Source organism: Falco naumanni, chromosome 7 (genome assembly GCF_017639655.2).
Source record: "Falco naumanni isolate bFalNau1 chromosome 7, bFalNau1.pat, whole genome shotgun sequence".
NCBI lineage: Eukaryota > Metazoa > Chordata > Aves > Falconiformes > Falconidae > Falco > Falco naumanni.
The window spans coordinates 35,917,849-35,930,570 of record NC_054060.1 but is presented as its reverse complement, the minus strand read 5'-3'; the positions used below and the strand labels follow the sequence as shown (position 1 = coordinate 35,930,570).

General features: G+C 46.9%; 2 protein-coding genes across 33 annotated transcripts in view; one reads left to right on the top strand and one right to left on the bottom strand.

Moving 5' to 3' along the window:
* Window positions 1–2,158: 2,158 nt before the first annotated feature.
* Window positions 2,159–10,689, bottom strand: LOC121091684 (translation initiation factor IF-2-like). 9 transcript variants are annotated; one of them, XR_005829007.1, is made up of 5 exons: window positions 9,765–10,689; window positions 9,052–9,139; window positions 8,147–8,219; window positions 4,003–4,094; window positions 2,159–2,797 (listed from the first exon to the last, which is right to left on the bottom strand). XR_005829007.1 is itself a non-coding variant. In XM_040601760.1 (3 exons), exons 1-2 carry the CDS (start codon window positions 10,687–10,689, stop codon window positions 9,087–9,089), a joined length of 978 nt encoding a protein of 325 aa, XP_040457694.1. In that variant the 3' UTR covers window positions 8,226–8,933; window positions 9,052–9,086. The 9 variants fall into 9 exon arrangements, 1 of the variants encoding a protein (XP_040457694.1); XR_005829002.1 differs by having other exon boundaries at window positions 2,159–2,846; window positions 8,155–8,219; XR_005829003.1 differs by having other exon boundaries at window positions 2,159–2,471; window positions 8,155–8,219.
* MARK3 (microtubule affinity regulating kinase 3) overlaps window positions 10,519–12,722 on the top strand; it is a 63,842-nt gene continuing 61,638 nt past the window's right edge. For 17 of the 24 annotated variants that reach the window (XM_040601756.1, XM_040601754.1, XM_040601759.1 and 14 more), the window contains exon 1: window positions 10,526–10,854. In XM_040601756.1, the coding sequence (XP_040457690.1) occupies window positions 10,804–10,854 (51 nt within the window). In that variant the 5' untranslated portion in view covers window positions 10,526–10,803. Of the gene's footprint in view, window positions 10,855–12,722 lie in introns of all 24 variants that reach the window. The other 7 variants (XM_040601735.1, XM_040601737.1, XM_040601736.1 and 4 more) reach the window with 5 other exon arrangements.

Here is a 12,722-nt window from a genome sequence, read left to right as displayed (position 1 = left end):
CTTCCAGGGGGAGGAATCTTTCGTATGCTCAACAAATCTTAGAAAAGTCTTATATTAAAAGTCATCAGTGGCTCTTTTCCATGGGTGTTTTGGTTCTCTCTTCCTTTTTTCCATCTCGTTACTGAAAAAAGGGTAAATATAAAAGGTTCCCAAAGCATTCAAAGTCATACCCCTGCGTTTCTCTCCAACATTATCTTGCTCTTTTGAAATTGATTGAAGAATCTATAATTATTGTGAAAGTTTTAAAACAAATTTAAAGGACTGACTCCTTAAAGTTCAGGTGGCTGAAGCTTCAGTAGCCACAGAAGAAAGTAAAAGCAGAACCAACAGAAAAATATGAAAATGCTTTTATGGGCAGAAAATGTTAATGGGAGAAACATTAAAGGTGTTAATAGTACCACTGCCACATTCAGCGTCTCCTATAAATGGGGCAGGGAATGTTACTGTTGGCAATCTCAGGCAATGACGGGAAGCATTTATTAGTTCAACGGGATCCTGTATTTGCCATAGTAAATCCTGCCAGCAAGACTTACCGTTCCATTGCCAGACTAGCAAAGAGTCCAGGGAGAAGGTAGGTGGCGAAGTGGGCATTCAGTGAGGGCAGGGGAAGGGTGCAGAGGCCTCTGAAAGCAGCACTTCCCAAGCAGCAGGGTTCCTAGGGCTCCCTGCTTGTCCTGCTGCCAGCAAATCCTGGCTGTGGCTGCTCCGACAGTATTTTTGATGGTATTTGAGCAACCAATGTCATCTACCTGGACTTGTGCAAAGCATTTGACATCGTCCTGCATGACATCCTTGTTTCTAAACTGGAGAGACATGGATCTTACAGATGGATAAGTATCTTATTGTTGGATAAGGAACTGGCTGGATGGTTGCCCTTCAACAATTTTGGTCTTGGTGTCCAAGTGGAGACCAGTGACGAGTGGCATTCCTCAGAGGTCTGTACTGGGATGGGTACTGTTTAACATCTTTGTCAACAACATGGACAGTGGGATGGAGTACACCCTCAGCAAGTTTGCTGATCACACCAAACTGCGCGGTGCTGTTGACATGCTGGAGGGAAGGGGTGCCATTCAGAGGGACCTTCACAGGCCTGAGAGGTGGGCCTGTGTGAACCTCATGAAGTCCAACAGGACCAAATGCAAGGTCCTGCACATGGGCAGGGCAATTCCAAGCACATATACGGGCTGGGCTGAGAATGGATTGAGAGCAGCCCTGAGGAGAAAGATTTGGGGATGACCTGGCAACATGCACCTGCAGCCCAGAAAGCCAACTGTACCCTGCGCTGCATCAAAAAAAGGGTGACCAGCAAGTTGAGGGACGTGATTCTCTCCTTCTACTCTGTTCTGGTGAGACCCTGCCTGGAGTACTGTGTTCATCTCTGCAGCCCCCCACAAAAGAAGGGCATGGACCTGTCAGAGCGAGTCCAGAGGAGGCCACAAAGATCATCAGGGGGCTGGAGCCCCTCTGCTACAGAGACAGGCTGAGAGACCTGGGGTTGCTCAGCCAGGAGAAGGCTCTGGGAAGACCTCATAGCAGCCTTCCAGTACCTGAAGGGGGCCTGCAAGAAAGCTGGAGAGGGACTTTTTACAAGGGCATGTAGTGATAGAACAAAGGAAATGGTTTTAAGCTGAAAGAGGGTAGATTTAGATTAGATATTAAGAAGTTCTGTACTGTGAGGGTAGCAAAACTCTGGCACAGGCTGCCGAGAGCAGCTGTGGATGCCCCACCCCTGGGAGTGCTCAGGGCCAGGCTGGATGGGGCTGGGAGCAACCTGGGCTGGTGGGAGGTGTCCCTGCCCGTGGCAGGGGGCTGGAACTGGATGGTCTTTAAGGTCCTTTCCAACACAAACCATTCTACGATTCTATGATTTTTATGAATGGTGAAAGGAGACTTTGGTCCAACAAGTCCGAGGAGAAGTACTAGGCTAAAAAAGGGAAGGGCAAAAGGGAAGAAAAGCAATGAATGGTAATTAATGTAATACAGTTGTAGGTAGATGTTTGCCTGTAAATGGTGATGCTGTATAGTATGTGAAAAGAAAATCGATGTAAACTGTTCAAAGGGAAACTCCATGATACATGGAGAAAACTCTTCAGCTGTATGCAGCAGACTGAATTTTCTCCACAGAGAATACCTGCAGCATGCACAGACTACACTGCCAAAAGGGACTATTCATTTATTAGGTGTATATAGCGCCAGGCATTTCAGGCATGTCATACAGAGCTATGGGATTCATACAGACCACAGACCTAATCCCAAAATGTTTATTGTCATCAGTGACAAAAAGACTAAGCTGTGACTGGCACTCTTGGCCAGGAAGAAGCAGAGACTGTGCCCTGACTATTTTGGGACAAAGATGTCCTGTTCCTTCAAAGTCTGAGCTGGGAGCACGTCTTTCCTCTCAGGGAATGCTGGCCAGGCTTGCAGCAGGGGCAGCTGGGAGGAACCTGGTCTTCACCAGCAACTTCAGATACCTGTTCAGAAAAATACAGATGCAGGTGAATACAGGACTTTAATTTATTATTTGTGTGTGCTTGAAATGATGATAGTCCTAATTCCTGCTTTTTATTTTGATAGTATTAAAACATTCCTTCTAATTCACTTTGTTCTTCTATGCATCTTGAAAACTGTCCTGTGATTAGATGATGAAACATCCTCTCTCCAAAAGTGTTTTTATGTTCCTGTGTGATGTGAATTTCAATCAGGACTGGGGCAACAGCACTAATGTGATATTTCTCCAATTCAATTTGAAGCTGTTGACCTTGTAGCAGGTATTTTCAAGGCAGCAGATCATCTTTTCCTAAGAAACAAGCCCAAGTATGTTATGTATTTGTCAACTCCTTGTTGTTCTGAAACAAACAAAAAAAATTATGTCACTACACATCTACAGTTACAGTAGTAAGTATGGGGCTATTTCTTAATTTCCTGGGTTCCTGTCATTGTTTGAGGAGAATGGAAGGCAAAAGGTGGTTTAGCACTAGAAGAGCAAAGGTGCTGTAAAGCCCCATGCTGGGGACCATACACAAAACCCATCTGTGCTGTGAATTCCCCTGGCTGGTCTTCTATAAATCCTTTTTTAAAATCATCCATGCAATTAAAAAAAGATCCTTTGTAGCCACAGTACTAGGTTGTGATATAGAGACTCAAACATGCAAATGAAATATATCTTCCTGTGCTTTTACAAAGGTTGTTTATGATTGTAAGTTAATTCATTGTCCGAAAACTCCTTGTTTCAATAGAACATACAATGTGACTGGCTTTGTCTGGGTGATTATCAAGGATGCCTTCAATGCAGAAGGACAGCACTACAGCTGCATGTGATCTCCAGTAACTTTCAGGGCAGTGGGGAAGCTCCAAAGGAAAACAGATGTTGGGAAAATTTTTGGAAAAGGTAGAGACAAAGATCTAAGTATTTATAGGCCTGTCTCCTGACAGGAGTCCCAGCAGTATAATGGAATGACTCACAGGGATCTAGATTAACAAAGAATTAAGGGAGGGAAATATAATTAATGCCAATCAACGGGAATTTATGGGAAGAGACCTTTTCAAACTGACTTGTTATCTTTCACCAGGGAGATTGCAAGTTTGAGTGATAAACGTAATGAAGCTGATGTAAAACACCCGAACTTCTTTAAGGTCTTCAACTTGTTACAGCAGGACATGTTGATTAAGAAACGGGAACAGTACAAACCCAACACGACACACATAAAATGGCTGTCTAACTAATCATCCCTTAAACACTGCTGTGTTAAGGATGCTGTGTTCCTGGAAGGGTGCTTGGGGCACCAGGGCAGCAAGTACTGCTCCCTGGGTGCTACCCTCGGACATTTGGCTCGGTGTCCCCCTACAACCATTTATCAAGCCCTCAGTCCTTGCGCCCCTTCCCTTTGCTCACTGAAAGACTCTAGTAATCAGCTAACTTTTGCGAATTATTTTCCCTCTAGCCCCTTCCCACCCTGGGATGGCCAGTGCATCACGTGTATTTTCAAGGTGACAACTACTTACCAGTGATCTTTTAACAGCAGAAAAATGCAATATGGTCCTGCAATCCTGCACAATTGGTTCTTCATCTGCACCAATTGATATTTTATCAAGGACTGCAAAAAGAAACAAAAGGATTATTGATAAGCTTTGCATATGATACCAAGATAGATAAGAGAGGTGGAAATCAGATGAGTCACTGGTGCAGAGCAAACCAGTTTGCAAAATTGCATTCAAGTGAATGATACACATTTGGGTATGACCAAAGGTAAAAATCGTACCTGTAGGAATAATAAAGCATACTTTCAAGACAGGAGATACGCATGTGGAGGGGGAAGGGTCAGACATACTGAAAAGGGCATGTGAGTCACAGCTGAACACGAGCTCCCAGAGTTCACTGTTACAGTATCTGCGAGGGCTAAACAGGTTCTTTGGCCATGGCATCAGCAAAATAAGCAATATCATGTCTGTATTTGGGTTTCGTATTATTACAGCTGGAATACCATCTTCACCTCTGGTATCTGCAGCACAAACTGATAGATATGGTGGAGATCAATCAGAGAAAACATGCATGCTAGTGCTTACAAATTGGAATAGGATGCCTTTTGGTGACAGACCCCAAGATTTCAATCTCTTTCGTCTCTTTAAAAGATGGCAGTGGGCTGAGTCCTGGCTGGGAGTAGTCTGATCCTCCACAATACAAAAGCAGGATAGACCCCCATAGCTGGAAGCTGTCATCTGTAGGCATATCCAGAGCAGAAACAAATGTTTCTGATGTTGAGGGGGGAAAAATCACATGGATGGTTTTCCTGGATTGGTCATGGATTGCTTGCCTCTGGCAATATTTAAATGAAAGATACAATCTAAATCAAACACAATTTACTTCAGGGAAATCCACACAGAGGCACTTCAGGGCTTGGTTCTGATAAAGCCTTGGAGACCATATGAGCATGAACCTGGGCCTTCACCTGAAATGGTGACACACTTGGAGGTCTCAGAATAAAGGATTCTTCCCAGAGAAGAGAAGGGAAGGGTATAACCAACAGGGATGGTGGCTGAGAGGCTCTGCTGACCAATGAACATACTAATGGTTATTACAGGTGTGAGTTGCAGGTTGGATGCTAGATGCTCTGGGGTTGGAGACAGAGAAGGAAGTTCTAACAACTCCTTGGCAAGTCTCCCCAAGCAAAACCCAGCTCTTGGGGATTATTGTGGGCCCTGGGAATTTCAGCCAAGCTGTGTATTTTCCATTAGCCTGTCAACAATTTTAGATGTTCCTTTTTGAACAAGCGTGGGCTAAACCATTTTTAGATAACCTGTGCCCAAAACCCTTGGAATTTATCTCACTGCTACAAAACAATTACTTCCCACTAACCCTGGGGCACACCAATTACTAATTTGTGCTTGAAAACATTACGTGTGGTAGAGTCATCTATTCTTTTCCCATCATTGTGAATAGAGTCTTTGATTCAGTATCAACCACACAGGAAACAGCACAGAAGGAATAGTAACATGCCTGACTCAGATGGCAAAGCATCTGAAAGAATTTATGTTTAAGACACAGCTCTGCTGGGGTCATGCACTAGTAGAAATGGAAAAGGCTTGTTATAAAACACCCATTTTAGCTTCAAACATACAGAGTCAAATTCAGAGCTAGCATCATCACCAACTGGCTACTTGTCATTTGCATTTCCTTTGTAACCCCCAAGGCGTCAGGTTTATGGTAAACTAAGGAGATATTTTCAATTCTCTCATTTTTCTAAACACTGACCTTGTGCCAACCCATGAGAGCAATGCTCTCACCCAGCTCTCTGGAGCAGTGTGATTCTGTCCCAGAGCCTATGATCCGTATAGGCATTTGTGACAAATAGTGGTGGAATTAGTGCAGTTCAGGACTTGATAGCAACCCCATCACAAAGGTTCACATCTCACACATCATGAGACATGGCTCTGCAGGCACAGCACAGTGTGCTTGGCCTTACAAGTAAGGAATTAAATGAGGTGTGCAGCCCAGGAACCACCATGGTTCGCTCCTGTTTTCTCATAGTTGCAGCCCAGTGCTCAAACCCCTCTGATACCTGAGAAATGCAGAGCAATTGTACTGCCACAGCCACTCTGCTGTCCCCAGGGAGTTGCTCTTCTCCTATAAGGAAAGGCAACTTTAGAAGTTAAATGGGCACAGATCAACGGAAGAAGTCACCACACACAAAATATTCTCCCATTTTCAGATCTCATTCTCTGCCGGACATAAAATTGAGAAGGAAGATCTTTTATCTTTCTGTTGTTTTCTCTGCCATCCAAAACACACATTTGCCTTGGCCTTGCAGTGGGTTGCACTTGGGCCTCATTATAATTAAGCATGGACTATTGACTCAGGTTGCAGACAGTAATCAGTACTTTTCTATCAATAGCTTTGCAATTGCCATTTTCAAAATCATTCTTCCTATTATAAAACACTGTTAAAATAATATATTCTGTGGAAGTTAAAATTTTAAAAACAAATACAAATAATGATTTCAAACACAAGTAATTACTTTAGTTTTAAAGGCAACACTGATAGTAAAAGAGGCCTGGAAATATTCCACTGCATAGAATATCCTAGAATGTCTACAAAACCCCCCAACAAATTAAAAAAACAAAGAAAAAAAGCCCAAATAAAAAAAAAAAAACAATAAAGGAGTGGAATAAGAATGAATAATACTGGTTACATCCCTGTGGATGTAACCCATTTTAAAATGTGTTTCATAAAGGCTTAAAGAAACACCAACAACTCACACCAGGGCTAACAAGTATCAGTCTAAACTGCTATTTTTGTATAAACTAAAATGATCTAATATTTGGGAAGATTCCCAGCTGGTGTACACTATCATAGCTGCAGTGCACGACAAGGCAGCTATAACAATTACATTAGCTGGTTCTCTACTTGCCTCTACCAACTGCTGCCTTTCAGTTCATAGCCTTTAAAGTGAGGTGAGGGGAAAAGAAATTCCTTCATTAGTTCTGCATTTGCAATCCTTCTTCCACAAGACTCAAAACCTGTGCATTGGAATACATTAAAATCAATTCTTATGTTTTGTCCAGCAATTGTAATTAATTTCAATGTTTTTTTCCCTGATCACAAATGCTGTTAGTTAGGGTCTACTCTACCTGTGCAGTGCATTGATAATAGATTCTTAGTGTGACTTCTAATGTCCAGAAGAAAAAAAATATCTAAATTCTTCACCACAATGATGTTATTTTGTTTTCTTTTGTTTTCTGTGTGTGGTGACAGCCAAAAGAGTGACATAAAAAAGGCACCTTAACTAGCAGATCTGCTTCCTGTGTGTCTTTGAGTCATATTCTCCAACTCTACTGGCAAAAACAAGCTTTTACAATTGTCAGCACTGTAGCCAGTACAGCTCAAAGCCCAGTTGCAGCCTATTCCGGATAACATACAAACATTCATTTAAGTCCCACTTACGAAATCACTGTCACTATCACTAGCGATAGCACAAGAACCAGAAAACATGATTTGATTATCAGACTGCTTTCTGAGTTTTCAGAGCCTTTAATAGGAAAAAAATCACCTTCTGATTTCTGAACGCAGCTTAAGTAGTACCTGATAATATGCAGAATATTTATGGACAACAAAGAAACAGAAAACCATGCAATCAGGTTTTTTTTACTATGGTCCAATTTCTAAGAGGAAAATGAACACACTCTGAAATGAACTCATCTTTTTAAATGGGAGAAACAGAATATAGCAACAATAAAATTTGTCATTCCCCATGCAAGATTTGCTACACGGAAAAACCAGCACTAATCAATGTTGCCATTTATTGGCAATAAAACAGCAAAATCGGCTGCTCTTCTTTTGGTGGTCTCAAGAATTTCTTCAAAAGTTCTTATTTCAAAGTCACTTTGCCAATCAGAAACATGAGTCTGAAATACACAAACAGTCCTTCCCCACAACTCCCCTTCCCCCTGCACCCTCTCCCCAGTGCCTTTTAATGTAGACTGTGAGTATTAAATGTGGGCTTTACTGAGGGTGACAGCAAAATTCCTACGGTATCAACAGGCCCAGGATTTTCACCTAACCATCCACCACTGTGTAGTTCAGGTTTTATCTGAGTGACTACTGCTTCCCTGGACAGCAATGCAAGTACGTATAACACAACGCTTAGCTTACTTTAATACCTCTTCATGCCTGTGCCCAGAACTTCCACAGATCTCAGCTTTGCCAAGGCTCAGGACAGGCAAACCTGTAGGTGCAAACAGCATTACTGAGCTCAGTGCACTGCTCACACACTGCAAATTACTCCCTGGCTCCAATGCCTGCAGTTCATCCTCCTCATGCTGGCTGGAGTGCCCAAAAGTGCGGAGTGAGACCATTGGTCTGGTTAACAAGCCAAGCAAACCTCAGTTTATATTTTTTACCCTTTTTCTGACTCTGTCATAAGTCAATTACAATTTTTCACAAACACATTGTAAACAACATATTCTACTGGCAACTGAAAAGAAAAGGATGAAGCAGCAGCCCTGTGGCAAAAGCAGAGAGTCAGGAGATCTGGATACTCCTGGCTTTGCTTCAGACTTCGTGACTGACCTTGGCAAGCCAGACAGAGGCAAATCCCACTCCCTTTTCTGTGCAAAGGGTCCTCCTGCCTGCTACCCGGAAAGGGCAGCTTTGCAACCAGCATGTACCGTCTGAGCATATACACACACGGATGTATATGTACACACAGAAATATGGATTGTTTGCACAAGAGGTGACTGTTCAAATCCAAAATTCCTGTTGCTGACACAGAGCAAGGCATTAGCCTGAGAACAAGGAAGGAAGGTAAGACTCCATGCAAGTCTAGTGGGTTTCTCCTGCCAGTCAAGTGTTGTGGAGCATCTTGGAGTCCTGATGATGGTGTGCCAGACAAGCCATTTACCTGGTAGTGTTCAAAAGCTATCTTTTCTTGCTCATGTCTCTAAAAGCAAGGAAAATACTAGTTACATTGTAGGATGGACTTCAAGGCTAAGCTAGTAAATATTTATGAGGCATGAAGTTTGTCAGATAAACTACACTTTAGAAAGATGAAATGTTACCGCTAGGCTGTCAGATGCTCAGAGAAGACAAGTTTCTACAAATCCCACCAGAGGTAGCTGTTTTTTCTCCTGCAGGGGTTCGTATTTTCTGTGTAAAAAAAAAAAACCAACAAAAAAACCAACACAGATTTATTTCTAAATCACCTATATACTGACTATACACAAGTTACTTCTCTTTCTCATTTTCAATTGGATCTACTCATGACTACGCTGAGATCTTTCCTGTACACTTAAAAATGATTGTGCAGAGTAACTACTGGATATACAAAGCATGTTTTGATGGCCCAGGCTTCTGCCCCCCTCCACCAAACGAGCAAAGCTTTAAGTTGGGATGAAAACGCAGGGCTGTGACACTGTACGGGCACCTGGCCGGCTACCGCCAGCCTCAGAGCCCCCCACGCCTGAGCCCCTCTGCCCGCCACGCACCACCTCCCGGGCTGGCGAAGGCCAAGAAAAGGGAGGGGGTGCTCTGGCAGACCTGGGGGCCGACCCCTGCACACCGCTGCACGGCACCCGCTCTTCTGGCCCCCACATGGCACTGCTCCCGCCCTGGGCCGCGGGCGGGCACCGGGGTCGGTGCCCGCGTCCCTGCTCCGGCTGGAGACCGGCTCCCCCAGGAGGAGATGCTGCCATTCCTCCAGCCCCCCTCCGGGGCTGTATCCCCTTTGCCCCACGGTGCCCCCCAACAGCTGACACCCCGCCCCGGCTCGCACCGTTTCTCCCCTCACGCCCGGCCCCGCCGCAGCGGGGCTCCCCGAGGGCCTCTTTCGGAGACCCCCAACAGGCCGCGCCGCCCCGGGGCTGCTCCGGCGGGCGAAGGGCGGCAGAGCTGTGCCCGGGGCCGGGCAGGGCTCCCACCGACCCCTCCCCGGCGGACCGGGGCACCACGCGAGGAAGAGCCCGGCCCGGCCCGGCCCCGCCGCGGGCCCACTGGCCTCCGCCGGCCTCCCGCGGCGCCCGCGCCCCGCCCCTAGCAACCAGCCGCCGGCGCCGGCCTCCCCGGGCGGGGGGCGGGCCCTTCCGGTTCATGTCGGAGCTGGGCTCGGCGCGGAGGAAGCCGGGCGGCCATCTTGGCTCGTCAGGGAGCGGCGGAGGGGTGGGGGGCAGGCAGGCAGGGGGACGTCGGGCGGGCACCCAGCTTCCCCAGCCCGGCCGCGGCCCGCGGGTGTCGGCTTTCTCGGAGCCTGGGGCGGGCGGGTAGAGGCGGGCCGGGATGCGAGCGGCGGCCCGGTGAAGCGGGGCCGCGGCGGGGGAAGGAGAGGGGAGCCCCCTCGGCGGCGGGCCTGCGCTAGCCGCCGTGCCCCGGCTGCAGCGTAGAGGGGCCGGTGCGAGGAGCCGGGCAGCGCGGCGCCCCGCTGCCTCCTCCTCCCCGCCCGCCCGCCGTGCGTTTCCCCCCACCGAGCCGCTCCCTCGCCGCCTCCCTTCCCCCGGCTCCATCCCTCCCCGCTTGATGAAGCGCCCCCCTCCCCGCTGCTGACCCCCGCGGACCCCGGCCTGGCTGTAGGATGAGCCCGGAGGACTCGGAGGGGGCGAGGCCGCTCCGCTCCCAGAGGGGGATCTAGCTCGGGCGTGGGGCGACGCCGGAGGGTGGGGGGCACCGACGCGACGCCGCCCCCCGCCAGCCACCTCGTCCTTCATGGTGGCTCCCTGCGACCACCATCTCCGAGCAGACGCGCAGCCCGGCGCGGGGGCCCGTGTGTGTGTGTGTGCGCGCCGCCGTCGCGGGCAGCGCGGCCGCCCGAGTGAAGTAAAATGTCCACTCGGACTCCATTGCCCACGGTGAACGAGCGCGACACCGAGAACGTGAGTACCGCCGGCCGCGGGGGGACCGGCCGCGCACCCCCCGGCGCCGCTGGCTGCGGGGCGCGGCCGGGGGGCAGCGGGCCCGGGCTGGCCGGGGGTCATCGCCCTGCGGGGGACTACAGTTAACCTCTTACCGCTTGTACTGCGCCCAAATTAGCCAATTATTTTAAATTGGTTATTTTTTTAACGACACCCCCACCCCCCTCCCCGGCCCCGCACGGTTTATCTAGTTAGTAGCATTGGCGGGCATCCCCCCAACCCGGAGCCCCCCCCTAACGCTTTATTCGTGTCTCCGTCGGGGCTGAGGTGTTGGTCATGGGGTGGGGAAGGGGGGTCCCGGGGGGTTGCTGTCTTGTCCTAACGTGCAAACTTACTCCTAAAAGGAGCCGAATAAACCTCAGGTAAACAGATGGGGAGTAATTCAGCTTTGGTAGGGGTGGGCTCGGTGACCTAGATAATAGGCCTGTTCCCTGCTTAATTTGCAGGGTTCTCGATGATAATGACGCTGTTAGACTAGTCACCTGTTCAGATGACATTAAAAGGGTTTCTTTATTGGAATTATCCTCCAGACAAGGGAGCCTGTGCCTTCCTTCCCCCCCTGCCGGTTTGTGGTTGGTTTTTTTTCCTTCCTTAGTAAAGGCAGGGTTTAGGAATTGACACTGTTTACAAGATTGAGTCAAACACTGTGTTAGCAGTCGCACAGGTCGTATACTAAAGGAAGAAAGAAAAAAACCCACCACCCATAGTCCTACCACATGACATGAGCAGATAGCCACAAACGAAGCTCAGTAGGAGACTCCCTTTCTGCAGACAGGAACTGTATTTATATTTAAGTTAAAACTAACTTGATGCCGGTGTGTCCTGGCAAACCGTTTTTCTGCATAGGCTCTGACACGTCCCCAAATGATAAACAGAAGGGAGTTGTCACTCAGCGTTGGTCTGAAATGAGTCGGTCAGTGAACTTTGTATTCAGCTTTCTGTAAAGGCTATCTGATATTCTTTAGGAGGCAGATGCTAAGCTTGACAGAGGAGGCTTTTTTATGAGGGCTTCTTATGTTGTGGATTGGCATAAAAAGTTAATGTTTCTTTGGTTAAAGATCAGGAAAAACTGTTGGATTGTTCCAGACCATAAATAGTCTGAGAAAAGTGATGGTAGCCCCATTGTTTAAAACAAGACCAGACAAAGCGTTAGAAAACATGCTGCATGGAACAATTACTGCGTTACTAGGGATTTAGATTTTATTGACATAATAGGCACTTCTAACTTCTGTGATCTTTATTTGTTTTAGCACTAGATGCAACCTGCAGGCTAAGGGCTGTATTGAGCAAAAAGCCAACTAAGCATATTTGGTTGTAAAATCTCAATGAGCTTCCTGCCTTGTGGAAGAAAATAATTAAAATATTATGCGGCCCTTCTTATGCCATGGGGAGAGTTGAAATTGTGGTGTACTCTACAAAGTATTATACAAAGTTTATTTGTGTAATTGTTTTAGTCTATAAGCGAACCTGACTAAGGTTTTCGAGCTCCACATATATGTGAAGGCCACCCAGTAAATCATTGTAGAAAGTCTTCAGATCAGGTTCTCTAGTGTAATTAATTCAGACTTTATGATGGATAACTTGACAGTGGAAAGACTTAGCATGTGCTTGAGGAAATACATTATTCACAAGCTGTGTGTTGGAGCACTTGAAGTTAGATTTTTACATGTCTTCCACTTAAGGCACCTTGTTCTCACTTCAAAATATTGGTCTAACGCTTCTCTTTAGTAATCTTCATAATTTGACATACATGGATTGTCTTGCTTGCAGATGAATTGCCTTAGGTTTAGATTAAGGCATATTTTTCAACTGCTGTATTCTGGGCTGGT

What these genes read in the sequence shown, in the direction of transcription:
- LOC121091684 (XM_040601760.1), bottom strand. Translation starts at nt 10,689, where the DNA reads ATGAAGGACGAGGTGGCTGGCGGGGGGCGGCGTCGCGTCGGTGCCCCC. An exon ending in CGGGCGTGAGGGGAGAAACG is followed by an intron (nt 9,140 to 9,764) that starts GTGCGAGCCGGG and finishes TTTTTTACACAG; the next exon opens with AAAATACGAACCCCTGCAGG.